This window comes from Lemur catta, chromosome 25 (assembly GCF_020740605.2).
Source record: "Lemur catta isolate mLemCat1 chromosome 25, mLemCat1.pri, whole genome shotgun sequence".
Lineage (NCBI taxonomy): Eukaryota > Metazoa > Chordata > Mammalia > Primates > Lemuridae > Lemur > Lemur catta.
In genome coordinates this window covers 9629575-9654801 of record NC_059152.1, presented here as the reverse complement: position 1 = coordinate 9654801, position 25227 = coordinate 9629575, and the positions used below count along the sequence as shown (strand labels likewise).

Sequence of the window (25227 nt, the reverse complement as noted above, 5' to 3'; positions counted from 1 at the left end):
GCTAATCATTTGAGCCTCAGGGTTCAAATCTTGTTCTCTTTTCTCTCTCTATCTTGGTTATTTCAATCTATTCTCTTGGCTTTAAATACCACCTATACAGCTGACTCTCAGTCTGAGTCTCCAGACTGGGGTTCTTAGCTCTAGATCCATGTATCCAACTTTTTCCCCAACGTTTCTACTTTGGTGATTCTTAGGTATCTCAAACTTTATATATCAGAAACCAAATTTTTGATCTCCCCCTCCCCCAATCTGCTTTTCCCATGATCTTTTCTCCCTTATACAAATGCTAGCCAAACTGGCCTCCCTGTTGTTCTCAAACATGGCAGATACATTCCTCAGGCCTTTGTAATAGCTGACCAGAAGAATGAGTGGCCCAAAACTTAAGATTGGCGTCTGAAGTTGGGGCCATCTTGTGGTTCTCAGCCCTTGTGAGTGTACGCTAATTCTGGATAGTGTCAGAATTGAATTGTTGGATACCCATTTGGTCTCTGAGAGTTGGAGAATTGGTTGGTGTGAGAAAACATCCCAGATTTAGTAAAAGCTAAAATCTTACTACGGTCTTCTAATTCTTTCCTTCTTGCCTATTGCATAGGGCAAACTTACTGCCTCACTAATGCCTGGAATGCTTTTCCCCCAGATATCCACATGTCTTGCTACTTTTTCTCCTTCAAGGTTTGCTAAAATTTCAGTGAGAGCTTCCAGAACTATCCCATTTTAAATGGTAGCAGCCCCAATTCTGCAATCTGTTTCCATTCCCTAGCTTTCTTCTATATCGCTTTATTACCATCTAACACTTTATACTTTGTCCGTTCATTTTTTCCCTCCCTTTTCCTTATGAGAACATAAACTCTTTGAGGGCAGAGATTTTTCTTTTTTTCTTCTCATTCTACATTTCCATCATTTAGAACAGTGCAAAGCTCATGTTAGGCCTCAATAAATATTTTGAATGAATGGAAGATAAGTGCAAATAAATTATTCAGAATTAAATCTAAAAAGACAACAGGATAATAAATATTAACGAGAACTTAAGATACATGGAGAATGGAATAAGAAGGTCTAATGTCTAATTGGAGTTGTAGAAGACTATAACAGAATAAGGAGGAAACAGTATTAATTTCTACAGATTAGTATGAAAAAGATAATCCAGTAGAAAAATGAACAAAAGATACAGTTCACACAAGAAATACAAATGTCTTATGAAACATGTGAACATTGTACCTTATTAATGCAATAAAAAAAATGAGATATCCTTTCATGCTTACTAGATTGGCAAAAATGAAAGCATAGATTAATATTAAATATTAATAAGAATATGGCTTGACAGTAACTCTCATCCATTGTTGGTAGGATAGTAAATTGGTACAAATGTTTTGGAAATTAGCCTGCCATTCCCTAATGAAGCTGAACATGTACTTATAGCAATTCCATTCCTAAGCATATAACCTGGAGAAACTCTTGTACATGTATATCGGGATATATGTACAAAAATGTTTGTGTAGCATTGTTGTTTAGCCAAATCTGAAAACAATCTAAATATGGATTGTATTAATATCCCATTGCTGCTATAATAAGTTACCACAAACTTAGTGACATAAAAGAACATAGATTTATTACCTTGGAGTTCTAGGAGTCAGAAGTCTGAAAATGGGTTTTACAGAGTAAAAATCAAGGTATCAGCAAGGTTCCATTTTCTCTGGAGTCTCCTTTTTCCAAGCTTTTTCCAAGCTTCTAGAGTTTTCCATGATCTTTGGCTTGCGGTATCTTTCTGCATCTTCAAAGCCAACAGTATACCATCTTCCAGTCTTTGTCTCTGACTCTGACCCTCCTGTCTCCCTCTTACGGGGAACATTGTAACTACATTTGTCCCACCTGCGTAATCCAGTATTGTCATCCCATCTCAAGATCCTTAATTTAACCACATCTTTCAAGTCCCTTTTGCCATGTAAAAATAATGTATTCACAGGCTTCAGGGATTGGGGTATGGACAACTTTGGGGGTGGTATTCTGCCTGCTGTATGGATCAACAATAAAATGAATAAACTGTGATATTTTTATATCATGAAATATAACAGGGAAAATGAATGAACTACTGCAAACCTCATCATAGATGCCAAAATAAAGTGTTAGCAAAAGAAGTACATTATAGAAGAATTCACACATTACATTTAATTTATATTAAAGTTCAAAAACGGGGAAAACTCTTAAGTATATTGTTTAGGGATGCATTACAAAGACAAGTAAAATTAATAACTAAAATAAAATTTGTTTTTACCTGTAGGGAGAAGGAGATAGATGTAATTAAGGAGGGATTTAAAGGATACTGGCAGTATATTTTTAAAATTTTGGTGATAAACAGATTTTTGTTTTGGTAGTCTTTTAAAAGTTACAAATATGCACATGGTAATTTTGTGTACCTTAACCCATCCCATACCACAATTAAAATATTTTAAAGTAATAAAACATGGTGGTTTATAAACTAAAAGTCATAAGAAAGAGCAATCTTTTAAATTACTTTTAAAAAAAACCTAGAAAGTTTTTCGGTTTGTATTTTTTTCCTCTATTCTTATTTAGGGGGCTAGAATTTGAAGTCTTGTAGGTAGTGAGAACAATGGGATGAAATTTGGGAGTTAGTCATGGGATCCTGGTAAGTGAGACAGCAAAGCATGTAGAATTCCAGAGCTAGAATTCTTGATAATGATTCCCTCTTCTTTTTTTTTTTTTTTTTTTTTGAGACAGAGTCTCGCTTATGTTGCCCAGGCTAGAGTGAGTGCTGTGGCGGCAGCCTAGCTCACAGCAGCCTCAAACTCCTGGCCTTAAGCGATCCTTCTGCCTCAGCCTCCCGAGTAGCTGGGACTACAGGCATGTGCCACCATGCCCAGCTAATTTTTTAATATATATTTTTAGTTGTCCAGATAATTTATTTCTATTTTTAGTAGAGACAGGATCTCACTCTTGCTCAGGCTGGTCTCGAACTCCTGACCTCGAGCCATCCACCCGCCTCGGCCTCCCAGAGTGCTAAGTTTACAGGCATGAGCCACCGTGCCCGGCTGATTCCCTCTTCTTTATCTCAGGGTAATATAGCTCAAACTCTATGTTGTAGGGAGTTTGAGGACACATTTATAATTCTAGGGAGAAAGAACGAGAAAGAAATAGCTGGTAAAGACTGGTTTCCATTTTCTGATCATTGCTTGCATATATTTCTCCTATGGACTACATGGATAACCTTTAACAGGCTCAGCCCCGTTTTTGTTTTTAGTTAAAAATTTAAATTGGGATAGTTGTAGCTTCATATGCAGTTGCAAGAAATAATACAGAGAAATCGCCCATGTACCTTTTATTTATCCCAATGTGTAACATCTTGTAAACAAACATACAGTGTAGTATTATAACTAGGATATTGACATTGATAGAATCTACTGATCTTATTCAGGTTCTGCCAGTTTATTTGTTTCATTTGTGTGTGTACGTATTAGTTCTGTACAATTTTATAACGTGTAGGTTCACATATTCACCACCAGAGTTAAGATACTGTACAGTTTCATCACACCACAAGGATCCCTACTGTTGCCCTTTTATAATCACACTACCTCCTTCCTACCACCCTTTCCCACTCCAGCTCCCATCCCCTATCCTAGTCTAATCCCTGGCAATCAGTAATCTGTTCTCCATTTCTAAAATATTTTCATTGAAAACTCACAACTAATGGACGCGGTCAGCATTGTATGGGGAAAGGGCACACCTCCAATCCTGGCTTGGGTGAGGCAAAGTCATAACATGTAACCAAAATGTTTGTACCCCCATAATATCCTGAAGTTAAAAAAAAAAGTTCTATAAATGTAATCAGATAGTATGTAACCTTTTGGGATTGGCTTTTTTCACTCAGAGTAATTCCTGGAAGATAAATCCAAGTTACACATATCAGTCAATGAGTCCCGTTTGTAATTTAGCCGAGGAATGTTTTATGGAATCTTTGGACTCTGAATTTACTTTGTAAATATCAATTTCTCTTCTTGAATTAATGTATACCCTGAGTACTGGATAATAGCATGGATTTGAAAGTCTGATTTGGGAATAAGTTCCATTTCTATTTTGGAAAAATTATTTTAAGGTTGCTAAACCTTAATTTGCTTATATGTAATATAAAGATAATAATACCTTATTCAAAGAATACTTTTAAAGAGTAACTGAGATAACATAAAAATCTTAGCACCACACCCATCGCATAAGTGTTCCATGAATGACAGCCTAAAGGAAATATGAAAGGTATGGGTTACTACAGCAATGAGTGTATTGTTACAGTCTGTGACTTCAGGGTTAGTTTGGGAACAGATTGCTTGAATGTTCCATTGTTTCCTTGGATTTCATTTATGTGGAGCAGAGGAAAGAACTGATTATATTTCTTTTTGAACACTAAACAAGAAAGTTTAGTTATTCAGAATGAGTATATCTGATCTTTCTATTTTGTATTTCATTGACCATAGTGAAAAGTAAGTGACTGTTTTAATGTTATATATCTTAATCAGCAAACACTTGGTTAACTTGAATGAATAAATTATCTTTTTATCTAATAGATTTGTTAAGGTTGAAACATCAGTAATTTACACATTTCAAATTTTATACATGCATTCTAGGTTGCTGGAGTTCTGGATGATTGCTTGTGTGATATTGACAGCATCGACAACTTCAATACCTACAAAATCTTCCCCAAAATAAAAAAATTGCAAGAGCGGGACTATTTCCGTTATTACAAGGTAAGGTTATAATTTTTTATTCTGTTACAGAAAAGATTTCTATGTAGCTGTCTGCAGATGTGACTTTTATCATCCTTTTGAAAACCCATTTCAACTCCTCTCAGCACAGTATGTATAGCTTTTATCATTTGAATGTATTAAGTATTGTAATGAAAACCTGCTAGTCTTTTTAAACACTAAGAATATGAACTCCTTCCTATGTTAGAATTCCTCATCTTTCAGTTTGGGTTTTGAGACAGAGACTCCTCCCCATATAGAACCTGAAAATGCCAGGGACTTATTTTGTCAGCCGTGTATAGTAGGTTCTGCCATCTGGACACACCCAACCAGGCTTCGAGTTGTGCTGCTGGCAGTGTGCTAGCATTATTAGCAGTACACAGTACCACAGCAGCAGACATTTGTTTAGTAGCTCTCTGCGAGGGCTAGCAAACCAGGCTGAGGCTCCAAGTGGAACACTACCTATAGTAATATTGCAGAATTGGTTATTAAATCTAATAATAGTCTACCTTAGACCTTTACAAAATAACCACTGATAGTTTAAAGGTAGCAGTAGTCTTTAAATATGACAATAAGGCAATATTCAAAATAACAATATTTAAAATTTTAGAACAGCATTTTAAAAGCTGCTTTGCCTGTGTTCTTGCTCTCAGTATTTAATTGCTTTATAATTTCTTAGATTTTAATGTTTACTTTATTATAAAAATTGAGCATGATTTTCTTTTATCCTGATTCTGTACAGGCTATCTTAGTTCTTTAAATATTTTTGAGAATAAAAAAATCTGGTATCTTAGCAGTTTTAAGTTGTGCAGAAAGATAACAGATGAGAGAATTAAAGATTTGGGAACTCATCCCCTTTTCCCATCAGCACCAAGAATATTCAAAAAGTGAATATTTCTTCTCTACACAGAATCTTTTAGGAATGCATATTTCATGAATTTATTTCAAAGAGTAATCTATACCTAAACAAACTACTGAGGATATATTATTTTAGGCATTTTATATACAAAAAAGACAAATGCTTCTTTAAATTCCCACCACTAAATCTATAAATCTTGTATGCACGTGTAGCTGCTTTCTCCTTCCTTTCTACTATTACAGGGTGTCCCAAAAGTCTCCATACAAAGGAAATTTTGTAAAATTTTGTGATATTTTGTAAGTAAAGATACATTTAGCTACAATTTCCCATTTTTCCTATGTATGGTAACTTTTGGGACATCTCAATTCAATATTTTCATGGCTCCCAACTCTTTCACTCCTTTCTTCTGGGATTGTATCTTCTATTTCTATATCTACAAGGCCTAGTCAATAGAAGTACTCAGATATTTGCATGAATTTCTCATTTAATCTTCACATCAAAGTTTTGTCAGGATTATCCACATCTTTCAAGTGAAGAAATAATGGTTTAAGTATCCTAGGTAAGGCATTTTATTTTTTTAAGAGATGGGGTCTCACTCTGTTGCCCAGGCTGGAGTACAGTGGTGCAGTGATAGCTCACCGCAGCCTTAAACTCCTGGGCTCAAGTGATCTTCCTGCCTCAGCCTCCTGAGTAATTGGGACTACAGGTGTGCACCACCAGGCCCAGCTAGGTAGGGAACTTTTGTTGGCTAACAAAGAAAACAGAAGTTTTATTAAGAAAAGATATAGAATAGCTCACAAAATTGAAAGATAACCTGAGGAAGCATACTTCAGAAAAGAAACTAGAGCTGGAACCTAATGGCCATTCTTTTTAAGGCACCACCAAAATTTTGGATCAAATTAACCATTTCCCTATATTTTTATAACAGTTTATACAAGAGTCAGATTTCTGGAGGAGAGGGTCTTACTAGTTCTAGGTAGTGTCGTGTGATCCCTTGACAAAAGAGGGAATGACACCTTGGTAGACAGTCCCATTTTCATGAATAAAAGTGGAGTCCTTGCTTCTCAAAAGGAAATTAAGGGACTGTTACAGAAGAAGGAAAAACGGAAGTTGGATAGACAAAAATAATAATGTGGCCCTTGGCTACTCAACATAGAATTTTTGCTTCCTCTTATGTTAATACATGCAGTTTTAAAATGTTCTAACCAACACAGTGAAATTATTCCATATGTACCCAAAACAGACTCATATCTTTCCCTGAGGAAGATAATCCCATGATCTAGTTAATGCATTTAGCTCCAAGTCCAGGATATTTGGGTGATATGTCTTCTTCTTTTAGTTCCTTTAGTCAACCTATAAAATAAATAAGAAGGAAATTTTATCACTCCCAGTATACATAGAATAGTGGCAAAAAAAGAAAGCTAAGAGAAGAGGTTAATTTTAAACACACACATACGTACTCATGATTCAGGAAGCAAGGAAATATAGATAGAAGCAGTAGTCTGCTCTTGTGCAGCTGGACAGTTGGTTGCTGAAGCTGGTATTTGTAACTTCTCTTTTGTACTATCCATTCTATTCCTTTATTCACCAAGTATTTATTGAATAGATCACTGTGTGCCAGATACTAGTCTAGGTACTGTGGATACAGTAGTGAATATGATGAAGAAAGCTTTTATTTTGATTAGGGACACATTAAACAAGTAAACAACAAAGGTAAATTCTATAGGGAAAAATATCAAAGTAGGAGATAAGGAGTAATGGGGGTTGGGGGTAGGAGAAGGAGGTACCCCTATTTTAAAGCAAGAAAGAGAGGTATTTATACTAATGTGACATTTGAGCAAAAACCTACCTAATGTGAAAGAATGGCCATTACAAGATTTGGGAAAAGAACATTCCAGGGAAGGGAGTAGAACAGCAAGTATAAAGAAAGGTCTCACACAGGGAATAAGCTTAGCATGTTTGAGGAGTAGGCAGAAAGCTAGTGTAGCTGGAAGAAAGTGAATGAAAGGGAGAGTTGGAGAGATAGGTAGGGGCCAGATTTTCAAAAATAGGGCTTTATTGAGGATGTTAGATTTTATGCTAAGCACAATAAGAAACTTTTTTTTTTTTTTTTTTTTTGAGACAGAGTCTCACTCTGTTGCCTGGGCTAGAGTGCCATGGCATCAGCCTAGCTCACAGCAACCTCAAACTCCTGGGCTCAAGCAATCCTCCTGCCTCAGCCTCCCAAGTAGCTGGGACTATAGGCATGCGCCACCATGCCTGGCTAATTTTTTTTTAATATATATATTTTTAGTTGTCCAACTGATTTCTATTTTTTAGTAGAGGCAGAGTCTCGCTCTTGCTCAGGCTGGTCTCAAACTCCTGAGCTCAAAGGATCCACCCACCTGGGCCTCCCAGAGGGCTAGGATTATAGGCATGAGCCACCGCGCCCGGCCAGGAAACTATTTTTTTATTTTCTACCTAATTTATTATGATGTTAATAAACGACATTAAGTAAAACATTCATTTTCATCACTTGCTTCTGTTCATCTGTTTTCTTGAACAGTCTTCCTTCCTTCTTCCAAAATGTTGCATGCCACACTTGAGGCGAGAAGTAGTACTTTTAAAAACCACACCTGAAGGACATTCATCTGCAACCTGTATGCTCAATACATGTGGTGGTCCTAGTTTTTTCCCTGCCATCTTCTATAAGTTTTTGGAAAACATTTGTCACAGTGACCTTTATACACCTTCAAAACTCATAGGCTTTGCTGCACCTCCAAGAGCCCAGCTACAGGTGGGTGCACAGGCTCAGCTGCTGTCCTACTGGCATAACTGACGGGTTTTTGCGAACCTTCCTCTCTCCCAACAGCAGCGTGGGGGGCCGGGGTGGGGGCGGGGGTGGTGGTGGTGGTGGAAAAAAAGCACGATAAGAACTATTGAAGGGATTTTTGTGCAAAATAGACTGTAAGGGTATGAGACAGGAAATAGAGAAACCATTTAGAAGGCTATTGCAGCAGTTCAGATAAAGATGATACTGATTTGGAATAGAGTGCTAGAATTGGATGAGGTGAAAAATGATCAAATTGTGATTATATACAAAAGGTAACACCAACAAGCTTTTCTGATGGATTGAGTGTAAAGTGTGAGAGTAGAAGTGAAATCAAGGATGATGCCTAAATTTTGAGCATATTAAAAAAATATATATCATGACCAAGTAGATTTTATTTCAGGAATACAAGGGTGATTCTTTTAGATCTTCAACAAAATTCAACATACACTCTTGATTTTTAAACAATTCAATAAATAAGAATGATGTATACTTTCCTAGCATGATGATTTCTATCTTAACATCACCATAGCCGGCATCTTACATATGGGGAAACACTAAAGGAATTCTCAGGTTAGGAACCAAGACAAGGATACCCAATATCTCAGTGACTATTGACTATGTTAGCCAGTGCAGTCATATAAGGAAAACCAGTAGAGGCATAAAAATTTAAAAATAATAAGGAAAATTATTTCTGTTTATAAATTAAAAGAGCATACCTAAACTCAAAAGAATCAATAATAAAATGAACATAAACAATAAAATATGCATTAAGAAAGCAGGCTATAAACTTAATATGCAAAACATAAATATCTTCATTAATGCAAATAAGAACCAGCTAGAAGATATAATGGAAAAGAAAAGCCCATTTACTTTAGCAATGAAAAAGATAAAATGTATAGGAATAAATGTATCAAGAAATATGTAAAACCTGAAGGAGGAAAGCTTCAAAACACTCCTGAAAGATACAAAAGTAGACTTGAGCAAATGGAAAGATACCATTTGTAGCATAAAGATGTTAATTCTCACCAACTTAATACATTATTTGATGTGATCCTAATAAAAATACCAACATGTTTTTGTCTTTTTCCTGGATAAGCTGTCACAGGTTAGGTTCCCTGGGAAGCAGATTCTGAGATAGTGATTAGTGTGCAGGAGCTTAATTAGAGACTACACTTGGGACCAACAATTTGGGGAAGGAAAAAGAAAGGAAATCATGATTGGGCAGAGGGAGAAGTCAAGCTGTGATGCAGCCTCAGTGGAAACCTCAGGTGACCCTGTGGGGAATTCCTAAGATGGAATAACCCTTCAGAGTTAGTTGTTCCCATTTGGGGTAGAGCTGTAGGCCTTTATATCCTTACATCAATTAGACATTGGGTAAAAGCTACCATAGGAAAGGGGAGGTACAATCTCGGGTAAGATGGCTTTCTTCAGCTGAGGTAGTCTGCCTGCAACATTTCCAAAGCTGGAGTAATTATAGCCCCTTCATTCCCGAAGGGTGATCTGAGCAGCATGTTACAGTGTACCACAGTCCACTGCTTATAGCATGTATTAGTTATTTATTGTTGCGTAACAAATTAGCTTAAAATTTAGCTGCTTAAAACAGCGAACTGAGAAGGTACCATTTGATGAAGACCTAAAGCAGGTGAGAAAGCAAGCTATGTGGATATCTGGGGAAAGAGCATTCTAGACAGAAGGAACAGCAAGGACAAAGGCCCTGAGATTATAGTGTGCTCATGTACTTGAGGAACAACAAAGAGGTCAGTGAACGAGGGGAGGAGGGCAGGGGGACCAGATCATGTAAGGCATTATTAGCCATCATGAGATGAGCGAGAGGATTTTGAGCATTTTTAAAAGGATCACTCTGGTGGTCATGTTGAAAATAAACTGTATGAGGCCAGGTGCGGTGGTCCACACCTGTAATCCTAGAACTCTGGGAGGCCGAGGTGGGAGGATCACTTGATGTCAGGAATTCGAGACCAGCCTGAGCAAGAGCGAGAGACCCTGTCTCTACTAAAAATAGAAAAAAAAAATTAACCAGTCAAGTAAAAATAGAAACAAACAGTTAGCTGGTTATGGTGGCTTGTGCCTGTAGTCCCAGGTGCTCAGGAGGCTGAGGCAGGAGGATCGCTTGAACCCAGGAGTTTGCAGTTGCTGTGAGCTAGGCTGACGCCACTGCACTCACTCTAGCCCGGGCAACAAAGTGAGTATCTGTCTCAAAAAAAAAAAAAAGAAGAAGAAAAAGAAACTGTATGGGTGTAAGGGCTAGGTAGGGAAACTATTAAAAGGCAATGAGAATAATCTAAGAGAGAGAAGCTGATGGCTTGGACCACAGTGGTAACAATGGAACTGGTGAAGTATTAAATTCTGAATATTTTCTTTTTTTAAGAAAAATGTATATGTTTATGGGATGTTTTGATCTATGTTTACATTGTAGAAAGATTTACTCAAGTGAATTAACATATCCACCAACTTTATCATTTTTTGTGGTGATAACATTAAAAAACTTTTAGCAATTTTGAAATATACAATACATTTTTATTAACTGTGGTCACCACGCTGTGAAATAGATCACCAAAACTTATTCCTTCAGTCTAACTGTGACATTGTACCCTTTGATCAACATCTTCTCTTTCCCCACCCCAGCCGTTGATAACCACTTTTCTGCTGTTGCTGTGAGACAGACTTTTTAGATTCCACGTATAAGTGAAACCATACAGTATTTCTTTCTGTGCCTAGCTGATTTCATTTAGCATAATGTGCTTCAGTTCCATCCATGTTGCAGATGACAGAATTTCTTTTTTAAGGCTCTATAGTATTACATTATGTATATATATCACATTTTTTTTATCTTTTCATCTGCTGCTGGACACTTAGGTTGCTTCCATATCTTGGCTATTGTGAATAATGCTGAAATGAACATGGGAACACAGATATTTTTTCACCATACTGACTTCAATTCCTTTGGATACCCAGAAATGGGATTGCTGGATCATAAGGCAATTCTATTTTTAGTTTTTTGGGGAACCTTCATACTTTTTTCAAAATTGGCTATACTAATTTACATTCTCACCAACAGTTTACAAGGGGTTTCCTTTCTCCACATCCTAGCCAACACTTGTTATCATCCATCTTTTTGATAATAGCCATTTTAACAGGTGTGAGGTGATACTTCATTGTGGTTTTAATTTGCATTTTGCTGATGATTAGAGATGCTGACCAGTTTTTCATATACCTGTTGGTCATTCTTCTTTCTTTTGAGAAATGTCTGTTCAGATCCTTTGCCCATTTTTAAATCAGGTTATTTGTTTTATTGCTATTGAGTTGAGTTCTTTATATATTTTGGATATTAGCGCCTTATCAGATGTAAGGTTTGCAAATATTTTTTCCCAGTCCATGGATTGTCTCTTTACTCCTTTGATTGTTTCCTTTACTGTGCAGAAGCTTTTTGGTTGGATGCAATCCCATGTGTCTATTTTTGCTGTTGGTGTTTGTGCTTTTGGAGTCCTATACAAGAAATCATTGCCGAAACCAATGTCATGTAGCTTTTCCTCTGTGTTTTCTTCTAGTAGCTTTATAATTTCAGGCCTTACATTTAAGTCTGTAATCCATTTTGAGTTGATTTTGTATCTGGTCCTTTCCCCATTGTGTATTCTTGGCACTTTTGACAAAAATCAATTGACCTTAAATACTTGGGTTTACGCCTGGGCTTCCTATCTTGTTCCATTGGCTGGTGTTTGTTTTTATGCCAGTTCTATGCTGTTTGGATTACAATAGCTTTGTAAATATTTTGAAATCAGGGAGTGTGATACCTTCAGTTTTGTTCTTTTTGCCATTCAGGGTCTTTTCTGGTTCCATGGGAATTTTAGGATGTTTTAAAATTTCTGTTAAAAATGACATTGTAATTTCGATAGGAATTACATTGAATCTGTAGATTGCTTTGGGTAGTATGATATTTTAATAATATTAATTCTTCTAATTCCTGAACATGGGGTATCTTTACCGTTGTGTGTTCTTCAATTTTTTTCAGCAGTGTTTAGTCTACAGATCTTTCACCTCTTTGGTTAAGTTTATTCCTAAGTATTTTATTTTTTTGGATGCTGCTGTAAATATGATTTTTCTTCATTCCTTTTTCAGATAGTTCTTTGTTAGTGTATAAAAATGCTACTGATTTTTATATGTTGATTTTGTAACTTGCAACTTTACTGAATTTGTTTATCGGTTCTAATAGTTTTTTGATGGAATCTTTAGGGTTTTCTATATATAATGTAAGATCATGTCAGCAATAGAGACAATTTCACTTCTTTTCCTGTATGGATGCCTTTTCTTTCTTAATTACTCTGACTAGGACTTCAGTACTATGTTGAATAGAAATGACGAGAGTGGCATCTTTGTCTTTCTGTTTTTTTTTTTTATTTCAGCATATTATGCGGGTACAAAAGTTTAGGTTACATATATTGCCCTTGCCATCCACCCCCAGAGTCAGAGCTTCAAGCATGTCCATCCCCTATACGGTGCGCATCACACTCATTATGTATGTATCCACCTATGCCCTCTGTGCCCCACATCTGCCTAATACCCGATTAATGTTATTCCTAATTGTGCTCTTAGATGATGATCAGTGAAACCAGTTTGATGGTGAGTACATGTAATGCTTATTTTTCCATTCTTGGGATACTTCACTTAGTAGAATGGGTTACAGCTGTATCCAGGAAAATACAAGAGGTGCCATATCACCCTTGTTTCTTATAGCTGAGTAGTAAAGCTTTTGGTGTTGAATAGAAGTGGCGAGAGTGGCATCCTTGTCTTTCTGATCTTAGAGGAAAAGCTTTTAACTTTTGCCTCTGAGTATGACATTAGCTGTGGGTTTGTTGTGTATAACCTTTATTGTGTTGAGTTACATTCCTTTTTATGCCCATTTCGGGGGAGTTTTTTTAAAATCATGAGTGGATGTTGAATTTTGTCAAATGCTTTTGCTATATCTGTTGAGATGATCATGGCTTTTATCCTTTATTTTATTAATATGGTATGTCATATTTATTGATTTACATATGTTGAACCATCTTTGCATCCCTTGATAAACTCCATTCGATCATGGTGAATGATCTTTTTAAATATGTTGTTAAATTTGGTTTGTGGGTATTTTGTTTGTTGAGGATTTTTGTGTCTGTTCATCAGGGATATTGGCCTGTAGTTTCTTTTCTTTTTTTTTTTGTAGTGAAGTTGTCTAGTTTGGGTATTGGGGTAATGCAGGCCTTATAAAATGAGTTTGGAAGTATTTCCTCTTCAATTTTTTGAAAGAGTTTGAGAAGGATTGGTATTAGTTCTTTACATGTTCAGTAGAATTCAGCAGTGAAGCTATCAGGTCCTGGTCTTTTCTTTGATGGGAGACTTTTTATTACTGATTCATTCTCCTTGCTTTTTATTGGTCTATTCAGACTTTCAATTTCTTCCTGATTCAGGCTTGTTAGGTTGCATGTTTCTAGGAACTCATTTTTTTCTCTAAGTTATCCAATTTGTTGGTGCATACTTGTTCTTAGTAGTCTCTTATGATCCTTTGTATTTGTTTGGTATCAGTTGTAATATCTCCTCTTTTATTTCTGATTTTGTTTCAATCTTTTTTTCTTTGTTAGTGTGCACTTAAGGTTTGTTGATTTTGTTTTTCTTTTAAAAAACTTTTCATTGATCTTTTTTATTTTTGTGTCTTTATTTTGTTTATTTCTGCTTTAATCTTTGTTATTTCCTTCCTTCTGCCTTTTTCTAGTTCATGGAGGTTTACAATTAGGTTGATTGAGATCTTTCTTTTTTGATGTAGGTGTTTACTGCTATAAACTTCTCTTTCAGTACTGCTTTTGCTGCATCCCATAAGTTTTGGTATGTTGTGTTTCCATTTTCATTAGTCTGGAGATATTTTTAAATTCCTATTTTAATTTCTTCTTTGACCCCTTGTTGAGGAGCATGGTGTTTAATTTCCACATATTTATGAGTTTTCCAAGATTCTGTTGGTTGTTATTGATTTCTAGTTCCATGCTATTGTGGTCAGAAAAGATACTTGATATGATTTCAGTGTTTTTAAATTTGTTAAGACTTGTTTTGTGGCCTAACATATGATCTGTCTTGCAGAATGTTCCATGTGTACTTGAGAAGAATATGTTGCCATTGTATAGAATATTCTGTAAATATCTGTTAGGTCCATTTGGTCTAAAGTGTAGTTCAAGTCCAATGTTTCCTCATTGGTTTTTCTGTGTAGATGATCTAATGTTGAAAGTGGGGTATTAATGTCTCCTACTATTATTGTATTGCGGTCTTATCTCTCCTTTCAAATCTATTCATATTTGCTTTATATATTAATATTTAGGTGCTACGAAGTTGCTTACATATATATTTGTAGTTTCTAACTTCTAAATGAATTGACCCCTTTATCATTACAAAATGATCTTTTATCTCTTTTTGCATTTTTTGACTAAAAGTCTACTTTGTCTGATGTAAGTACAGCTACCCCTGCTCTTTTTTTAGTTTCCATTTATGTGGAATATCTTTTCATCCCTTCCCTTTCAGTCTATGTGTGTACTTTAGAGGTGAAGCTAGTCTCTTATAGGTAGCGTATAGTTAGGTCTTGTTTTTTAATCCATTTAGCCACCTGATGTCTTTTGATTAGAGAATTTAATCCATTTACATTTAAAATAATTATTGATTGGTAAGGACTCTTGCCATTTTGTTAATTGTTTACTGGTTAATTTGTAATTCTTTTGCTCTTCTCTTCCTCTCTTGCTATCTTCCTTTGTGGTACTATCTTCCTTTGATGATTTTCTATAGTGCTATGCTTTGAATCATTTCTTTTCCTTTTTTGTGTATCTACTAAGGGTTTTCAATTTGTGGTTACTGTGAAATGCACATAAAATATCTTATACTAGTAACAGACTATTTTAAGCTGATAATGACTTAACTTTGATAATGTGCACGAACTTTATTCTTTTACTCCCCTCCCCCTGCAATTTTGTTTTGATGACATGTTTTGTATCTTTTATAGTTTGTGTCTCTTTACAAATTATTGTAGTTATAGTTTTTAATAATTTTGTCTTTTAAACTTTCATACTAGTGATGTAATTGACATTTATACTATCATTACAGTATTAGTAGTGTTCTGAGTTTGACTGTGTACTTGCTTTTACTAGTGAGTTTTATATTTTCATGTTGCTAGTTACCAACCTTTTCCTTAAGCTTGAACAATTCATTTTAGTATTTCTTGTAAGGCAAGTCTAGTGATAAATCTCCTCAGCATGTTTGGCTGAGAAAGTTTTTATTTCCCCTTCATTTTTGAAGGACAGGATGGCTGGCATATAGTATTCTTGTTTGGCAGTTTTTTTCTTTCAGATTTTTAAATATATCATCTCATTCCCTTCTGGCTGTGGGATTGAAAAATCCACCTATAGTCTAAGGGAAGCCCCTTGTATTATGTAACAAGTCGCTTTTCCCTTGTAGCTTTCAATATTATCTTTTTGTCACTAACTTTTGAAAACTGGAGTATAATGACTCTTGGTGTGAGTCTGTTTGTATTCATTCTGTTAGGTTTCCCTTGAGTTTCCTGGGTCTGGATTTTTGTTTCCTTCCCCAAACTTGGGAAGTTTCTGCCATTATTTCTTTGAATATGTTTCTTTGCCCCTTTCTTTCTCTCTTCTCCTTCTGGTACTCCGGTAATAAATAAATATGTGCATTATTCCATTTGATGGCGTCTTATATGTTTCTCAGGCTGTCTTCACTCTTTTTTTTTTTTGCTCCTCAAGATGATTTCCAATGACCTGTCTTCAAGTTTGCTAATCCTTTCTTCTGCTTGATCTAGTCTGCTTTTGAACCCCTCTAGTGAATTTTTGAGTTCAGTTATTGTTTCTTCAGTTCAGTGATTTCTGTTTGGTACTTTTTAATATTTTCTATCTCTTTGTTGAAGTTCTCAGTTTGTTCATGCATTGCCCTCTTTACCTCCGTGAGCATCTCTTTATGACTGTCCGTTTGAATACCCTGGCAGGTAAATCACATATCCCCATTTCATAAGGGTTGGCTTCTGGAGATTTATCTTGTTCTTTTCTTTGGGGAACTTGTTGTTTTGTCATTTTCCTCAACTTTCTGTTTCTGCATATTAAAGAACCACCTTCCCTAGTCTTGTTAGACTAGTCTTGTGTAGGAGATGTTTCTCTCCAATCAGCTTGGTCAGGATTCTAGGTGCGTTTAAACTCTTTGTGCTTGTCTAACTCGCTGTCTTTGTTCTTATTGGCCCCTAAGAAATTAGTGTCAAGTCATGCTATTGCCTTGAGAGAGGCAGGATAGAAGCCAGTCCCTTGGGATGCAACTAGAGAGATTGGAGTGATACCTGTGTATTCTAGTTTCTTCTTTCCTTGCAGAGAAGCTGAGAGCCAGAGTTTATCTCCCATTTGTTCTGCCCTACACCAGGGAGAGGTCTGAGGCAGATACCTGTACTCTGGATTTGACTTCTGACTTTTAACCTGGGGGTGATAACTGCTGAACATCTGTAAGTTTAAAAGTCACCTTTTTGTTCTCTGTGCTCTAGGAGACTCAGGAGTGCAGAGCTCCATCAACTCCCAGAGGTAGTTGATTTAGAAACCAGTCCCTTGGGTGAAGGCTATACAAGTTGGGGTGCTTGATGTGCTCAACAATTTCCAGGAAGAATCTGCAGATCTGTAATTATTGCTGGAGCCCGCAGGGAAGAAGGCGTGGGGAGTACCCACTCTCCTAGTCTCACCCATTTCTAGCAGGGGAAGACTTCTGGTCTGGAGTCGTCACTGCAGCAAGGCAGGAGGAAGGCGCAGGGAGTGCCCACTTTCCCTTTTAGGCATGGAGAGGTCCCCCACTTCCTTCCAGTGAGAGATTGTAGGAATTTATCTAGAGCAAGCTAAGGAAGAAGGCGTGGGGAGAGCAGTCCCTTCTGTTCTTGCTAGCAGAGGACCCTGGCCTCTTTCCAGGGAGAGACTTCAGGGCTGGGATTATTGCTGGAACAAGCCAGGCAAGGAGGTACAGGGAGTGCCCACTCTCTTGTTCAAGCAAGAAGTCTCAGATGCTCCTTGCTGGGGGAGTCTTCTGGTCTAAAGTTACATTGAGGCCAGGGAAGAAGTCACAGGGAGTGCCCCGTACCCTGTCCAGTCACAGAGAGTTCTCCCTGCCTTCTTCGAATGACAGATGCAGAAATTTAGCTCAGGAGCTAGCCAGGAAAGAGAGCGTGGGAATGCCATCCCTGCTGTTCTTGCTGGCAAAGGCCTCCAGTGTCTTTCCGTGGAGAGAGTGCGTGGCCGGGATTATCGCTAGAGCAGGCCAGGGGAAGAGGCGTGTGGAGTGCTGTCCCTCCCATTTAGGCTGGAGTAGGTTTATTCTTTATTGCTTCATAGGCTCCCAGGTAATGGCTTGACTGGGAGCTGCAACAAGCCTGTGGCCAAACCCTTTCCAGGGAGAAGGTGGAAGCTGGGCTAATCCCGGAGGCCACAGCTACTGGGAGTGCTTGCATGGTTCAGAATCCCGTTTGTTTTTATTCTTAAGGGAAATTCTCTGATTCCAATGTCCTGTTCCTGCCCTTCCTCAAACACTGTGATTTAAGAGCCAAACTCTTAAATCAAGTTCAGCACTAATATATGTGGTATAATCCCCTCCCTTACCCCTTGGGAAGAAGCTGGGAGTTGGTGTTTCCTTCTCTATAGTAAGGCCATCCTAAGGCCCTGTACTTAGGGTGGGATTGGTGTGAATGTATCTGTACTTTTTTTTAAAGACACAAGGTCTCACTATCATCCAGGCTGGAGTACAGTGGCATGATCAGAGATCACTGCAGCCTCAAATGCTTGAGCTTGAATGATCCTCCTGCCTCAGTCTCCCCAGTAGCTAGGACTACAGACACACACCACCATGCCTAGCTAATTTTTAAAAAAATTTTTTGTAGACACAGGGTCTTGCTACGTTCCCCCCAGGCTGGTTTCAAACTCCTGGCCACAGCAATCCTCCCGCCTTGGCCTCCCACAGTGCTGGGATTACACATCTGAGCCGCTGCACCCAGCCTTTCTCCTCTTTTTCTACCACTTTTGATGTGGATATTTTCTCAGACATTGAGTGTGTGGGAGTCTTTCAATTGGATTCTGCCTTTCTCTTGGAGAGAATTGATCCATGTGTAGGTGTTTACTTGGTGTGGCTGTGGGAGGAAGGATAGTTACAAGCCTATTCTGCCATGTTGCTGACATCACTCTGCATTCTGAGTATTTTCTGAAGATAGAACTGACCAGATTTTCAGAGGTGTTGTATGTGGGGTGAGAAAAAGAGGCGTCAAGGATTTTGTCACTAGGAACTAGAATAATGGAGTTGCTGTTTGCTAAGATGGTGAGAATGACTAGGAGGAGGAGCACAGCTTTGGAAATACTAAATTTGAGGTGCCTTTAAATGCCCCATGGAAATGTCTAGGAGACAGTTGGATATATAGGTCACATGCTTAAGGGAGGTGTCCAGGCTGAGAACTTGTAGTCCCCAAACATGCCATGCTTGGGGACTACAAGTTGGGGACTATTTTAAGTTTGTCTTTGAATATCCTGCCCCCTCTGTCTAGAAGTCTTTCTCTAAAACACTTCTAGTCATATATATTTTACTTATTACCAAAGTCAGAGCTGATAACCTCTCTGTGTTGCCAATTCTCTCTACCTATTTTTGCTTCTTCCTCTATAATGTAGATACTGTTTGCTTCACATAATGCATACTCATTGAGGTGTCTGCTGTGTATCCTGGGCACTCTTCTAGGCACTGGGGATTCTGGCAAAATTCCAGTCCTTACAATGGAGGGTGCAGACAATAAATAAGTAAATGATATTCATGTAGTGATAAGTACCGTAAAAGAATGTAAAACAGTATACTGGGGTAGAGATTGCATACTGAGCGCTACTCTAGAGAGCCTGGTCAGACGGTTCTCTCTGCTGAGGTGGTGTATGAGAGAGAGCTGAGTGAGGGGAAGGACTGAGCCCTCAGAAGGTCTGGAGGAGCAACAGGACGAGCAAAGAGAGCAGCCAGTGTAACGGCCTTGACACACAGGGAGCGTGGTGTGCTCCCAGCAGGAAGGCCAGCGCGGCTGGAGGAGCGTGGGAGAGGAGGTCAGAGAGGGGGCAAGAGGCCAGGTTGTGAAGGGCCTTGTGGAATTTGGATTTACTCTAATGGTAACGGGAAGCCACAGGAAGGTTTTGAGCAGGGATTGATATGATCTTATTTGTTTTAAGGAGATAACTGTGGTTGCTGTGTTAGGAATAGACAGTAGAGACAGTTGCAGTAGTTCAGGCAAGAGATAAGTGGTGACAATGGAGGGCTGGGAGAAGTGGACAATGAATTGTTTGAAGAGGAATAGGAAAAAGGAAGAAACAGAATAAAACCCTGATTTTTGGCATGGGCAATCCATCTGCAACTCCTATTGAATCGCTGTCTTCCCGTAATGTTTAGAATATGAAATTCCATTTTACCTTGGTTAAAATGTCCCACATGATCTGTCCCTTGCCTACCTATACCCTCATTCCTTGCCACCCTCCCCTTTCTATACTAAACATCAGCCAGACTGGTGTTTTTCAGTTCCCAGAACTGTCCAGGCTCTTTCTAAATGCACACTTCCTCCAACTTTCATCCATCCTAAAATATTACCTCTTCAGAGGCCTCCATTCTACCAGCCTAACTATTACAAAACTGGATTTTTCTGTATAGTAGTTAGCACACTTGTAAGTAAATAAGCATACAAATATTTAATTTCTGCTTCCTCCAATAGATTGTAAATTCTGGGAGGTAAGGAGGGAGCTCTTTTTCTGCCTCTTTATTCCCCTGGAGAATTCCCCTAGCACAGTGCCTGACACCTAGTGGATGCTCAGTATATACTTGTTATGTGAATGGATACATGAGTGAACACGGATTGATGAGGTAATATTCGGGGGTTGGAAGACATTAAAGTAGTTCTAAAATGCTTTCCAGTGTTCTTCAGATGAGCAGTGAGCTTAAACTTTCTTTTTTCAAGTGTCAGAGGACTAATAGCCATTATTTTAAAAATTAATATTATATGTGGGTGTCTAAAAAGCTGCAGTCATCTTAAATTCTGAACTGTATAGGTGCCACAAGGATAGGAAACTTTTCCTTCTTATTTACCACCATGTCGCTGGTGCTCTGTACAGTGACACTTTGAAAGCATTCTATAACTATAATACATGTTTACTAACATTAATTTATTCTTTCTCTCAAGGTTAATCTGAAGCGGCCATGCCCTTTCTGGGCAGAAGATGGCCACTGTTCAATAAAAGACTGTCACGTGGAGCCCTGTCCAGAGGTATAAATAAATAAATAAAAGGGAAAAGCTTGCTTTCTCTTGTACTTTCAGATAAGCATAACCTCTTTTATTTTAGGTTAATGTCAATGGATTTGGACTTGACAACAAATTCATATGCTCTCAGCCCTCCCCTTTATAACCAGGTTCTTGAGGAATCTATACTTGCCATCAAAATGGGTTTGAAGACACTTGTATCCAGCAATGTTGGTGATTGGATGTGGAAAGATAGTCTGATTCTAAAAAGAAAGAAAAATCAGAGGCCTGGATCTACACTGGACTTTTATGTCATGCTTTACTGAATCTGCATCTTGTTTCATAGGCAAAAAAAAAACAAAAACAAAAAGCTACTGGACCTAAACTTTAAATTCAGAGTGGGAATTAGAGTGAGTAAAGTGGGCAAATGTCAGGCTTGGAATTAGATTTTCACTTGGCCTTGTTACATTTACATTTTAAAAAAGAATGTGCCTATTACCAAGAGAATGCTACATTTTAGACTTTGATTTTTGACATCTAGCATAATTAATTATATTCTTCTCAATAGTAATTGGTTGTAAGCTATGTTTTCATTTTACTTCTTTTTTTACCAAATCTGTTTGTCTAGTTTTCTGCCCTTAAAAATAGGAAAACAACATCTGGACCAGTGTCCCTCCTAAAGGGAAAATTCTTTAAAAATTTATTATCTTTATTTTCCTTTAAGAGTAAAAATATATTTTTGTTTAAAGTTATATTTGATCAATTGTAATAATTCAGATTTGTTTATTAAACCCTAGCACTAATTATTGGTTTTATGGAAAAGAACATCAGACCTATGCACAGTTCTTTCTTTGGTAAACCCTAGGTTAATCATATGGGCCAAAAATTTGACTCTTGCCTTCTAGTAATCTAAAATTTTCTAAACTCTAAATGTCATCTGAGAGCAAAAATTAAAATTATGCATAATATTTTTCAAATAATTTTGAGCTTTTAAAAGCTTTCTTTTCTGTGGTAAGAAAGTTTATGGAAAAAGTGATTGTCAGTTTTTCTAACCTAAAAATTATTATAAACTATAAAGAAATACTGTGTGGAGAGTTACTAGAGCTGATTTTGGCTCTCTGACTTTGTATATGTCATTCAGTTTTCTATACTTTGATTTACAAGTCTGTATATTGGGATAACTCTTTACTTTTACCTCATGAGACAATGTGAAAATGGAATTTGAATGGATGTGTATATGTTCCTCCTAGAATAAAATACTCAGTGAATTAGAGCAGTGCATTACTCATTTGTGAAGAAATCTCAAAAATAAAGATCACTTTTTAAATTATTTTTTTTGTTCCTTTAAGAGTAAAATTCCAGTTGGAATAAAAGCTGGGCATTCTAATAAGGTGAGTCCCTTTCCTTCCTTGACTATTTGTGCTTCACATAATCAAACTTACCATTTACTGATTGACAGTGGTTGTGATGGAGAACCATAATACAGTTGGTTAGTTGGGAATGGAGACCTTTTGCCTCAAAATTCCAAATCCCTGGTGCTTGCATCAAACACAGAGATTATGTATTCCTCAGCTTCTTTTGAAATTACTTCAGTTCTGTTTTTGGAATCTCTAGAAGAACTATTAAAATGTAACTACAGTGTCAGATTACCTACTCAACAGGTGTTTTATCATGTAGATATTTTTAGTCTTCTGTTTCAATTAGTCAACCTGGCAGATGCAGGATTATATTGTATAGAGAAAATAATTATCGAGATATTTTTGAGCTGAGTACTTTCAAATGGTATTAAAATTCTCCTTTATTAATGATTGCCCTTTTCCTCTTCTGAGCATGCCATAATTTATTTTGCCATTCATATATTTTAGATAACTGTTTACTTTTAGTTTTTCACTATTGTATTTAATATTATACATACGTAGTAAAGATCATCATATCCTCTCTCTGCCTCCTTCTTGTGCACCCATCCTCTCTCCGTTTTCTTCTTGCTTGCTCTCATATGTAGTCTTTTGTTTGTGTTTATTTTCTCATATTTACTTTTGTTTCAGATCTGTAATAAATAAATAGTATAAAGGCAGTTGAAACCCCCTGAACTCCTTCCCAGTCCCATTCTACTTCCTCCCTCCCCAGAGTTAGCCCTTTTTCTGAAGTGTCGTTTATTGCATGTGTACCTACAGGTAATATACTGCATGTGTATCCACAAGTGTAGAATCTTTTAAATTTTTAAATAACATTTTGTATTTATTCAGGTTAAAAACATTTCTTTAGTTTGTGGTTTTACTCATTCTTAAGCTTTTGAAATTTTTTTCTTTGTTTTTGTATGTGGATTTTGTTCATTCCTCTTAATAGCTATATAGTAGTCAGTTATATTACTGTAACACAGATTAGGTGCTCCTCTATTGATAGACATTTCAGTTATTTCCAGTTTTTTTTCTATTTTAGAAAGCCATGCACTAGCAGTTTTGTCCTTTGTCTCAATGTGCACACATGTGCACACGTAAGAGTTTCTCTAGGTCTATAATTAAAAGTAGGATTGCTGGACCATAGGGTGTGCCTATCTCAACATTACAAATAATATCAAATAAGATGGTTGTGCTTTGCTTTTAAATTGTTGCCTTGGGATATGGTCTCACTGGTAGGACTGCTAGATCAAGGGTTTTTGTATTTTTACAGCTCTAGGTATATTTTGTCAAATTTCTTTCCCAAGAGGGTTTTTTCAGTTTATATCATCACCAACACATCATTGCTACTTGTTAAACTTTAATGTGTTGGCTTATTTAGTTGGTGGAAATTTGTACCTCATTTTCATTTGTATTTCTTACATACGATAGGGATTTTTATAATAGAATGTACCTATATTTAGTGTATCATCATTGACAAATTGATTGTTCTGCTGGGGGAGGCTGAAATAAAAAGAAAGGTAATAATTATTACTAAACTTATAAACTTCTTTGCAGTACTTGAAAGTGGCAAACAATACCAAAGAATTAGAAGACTGTGAGCAAGCTAATAAACTGGGAGCAATTAATAGCACATTAAGGCAAGTTTTATTTTAGTAATATTAAGAAAATATTCTCTAGTTTATTTAAATCAATAATCTATTTTTCTTGTGATTTTCCTAAAACATTTTTGGTAACCATTAAAGTTTCAACTAATAAATTTTTAAAAGGAAGAAAAAGTTATTCTTTATCCTAAATTCCGCATAGCTTGCCTCTTCTTGGTTGATTTATCCTTAAATTTCTAGAATATATGATTAGTACCAAATCTATTAAAAAGCAGAAATTTAGAAGAATGGACCCTAGCAGGACTATGGGGCCATTCTTCCTGATTATTATGGGAAACAGGGCTTGAACCTCTAAGTCTTTTATAAGTATATCAATAGTATATATATAAGTATTTTAATATATGTTACATTTTGAATGATAAAAGTTGCTATTAGCATAACTGTTAAGTTTCATATATCTTTTATTCTGTTACCTTTTCCTTATTTGCTTTAAGCAGAAACTTATGAAGGCCAACACGACTAATTTACAAATGGCCTCAGATTATGCAGTGTACAATAACTGGATATGATCTATAGCTAGGAATGGAATATTGCAGAAATTCTTTTTAATTTCTGTTGAGATTTATATTTTTATGTTCTGTAATTGTTAATGACTCATAATAAAGTTAGCAGTCTTATTTACTGAAGAAAATCATAGTAAAGAAAAGTAAAGGAGAGAATATAATAAACACCCACATATCCTCTATTTCAAATGAATAAGTGCTAGCATTTTCTACCATTTCTACCAAGAAACAAGAAACATCACAGATAAATTTAAAATCCGCTATGTTCTATTCCCTAATCTTGTTTTCTTTTCTTTGTCCTTAGAAGTAACTACTATCATGAATTGGTGTGTAACCAGTCTGTTTTTGGTTTCATCATGTATATATTCATATGTATAAATAATATACAGTTTTATTTTGTATATTTGGTTTTATTTTTCCTTCATATAAATGATATAATACTGTATTTAACATTCTGCTACAGTTTTTCATTGTACATAATTGCTTTTTAGATCTATCCATGTTGAAACATATGGAGATTTGTCTCATTCTTTTAACTGATGAATAGTTTTCATTGTATAAATACACAATATTTTATTTATCGATTCTGTCAATGGACATTTAGGCTGTTTCCAATTTTTTACTTTTAAACATGGTACCTTGAACATTCCTGAATATGTTGTTTGTTGTGCACTAGAAGTAAAATTGCTGAATTTTAGGATTGTCCTTTTGCAACTATTCTTGATATTGCCTAATAGCACTCCAAAGTACTTGATGTGAATGTGTACTGACTCCAGTGCTGAGAGCTTGTTTTGTTCTCCACATCCTTGCCAAAAGGTGATAATGTTTGGTGAGTGTGAAATAGTATCTCATTTTTGTTTGATTTATACTTTGTGATTATTAGTGAGCATTTTTTATCTGTTTATTGGACATCTGAGTTTCTTATTTCTTCAACAAATGAATA

The 25227-nt window shown here is 36.5% G+C and overlaps 1 protein-coding gene across 3 annotated transcripts in view; it reads left to right on the top strand.

Annotated features, from left to right (window-relative positions):
- Positions 1–25227, top strand: part of ERO1B (endoplasmic reticulum oxidoreductase 1 beta) — a 61237-nt gene that overhangs the window by 5393 nt on the left and 30617 nt on the right. For all 3 annotated transcript variants that reach the window (XM_045537256.1, XM_045537257.1, XM_045537258.1), the window contains exons 2-5: positions 4632–4751; positions 20664–20747; positions 22070–22111; positions 23675–23757. In XM_045537256.1, the coding sequence (XP_045393212.1) occupies positions 4632–4751; positions 20664–20747; positions 22070–22111; positions 23675–23757 (329 nt within the window). The remainder of the gene's footprint in view (positions 1–4631; positions 4752–20663; positions 20748–22069; positions 22112–23674; positions 23758–25227) is intronic.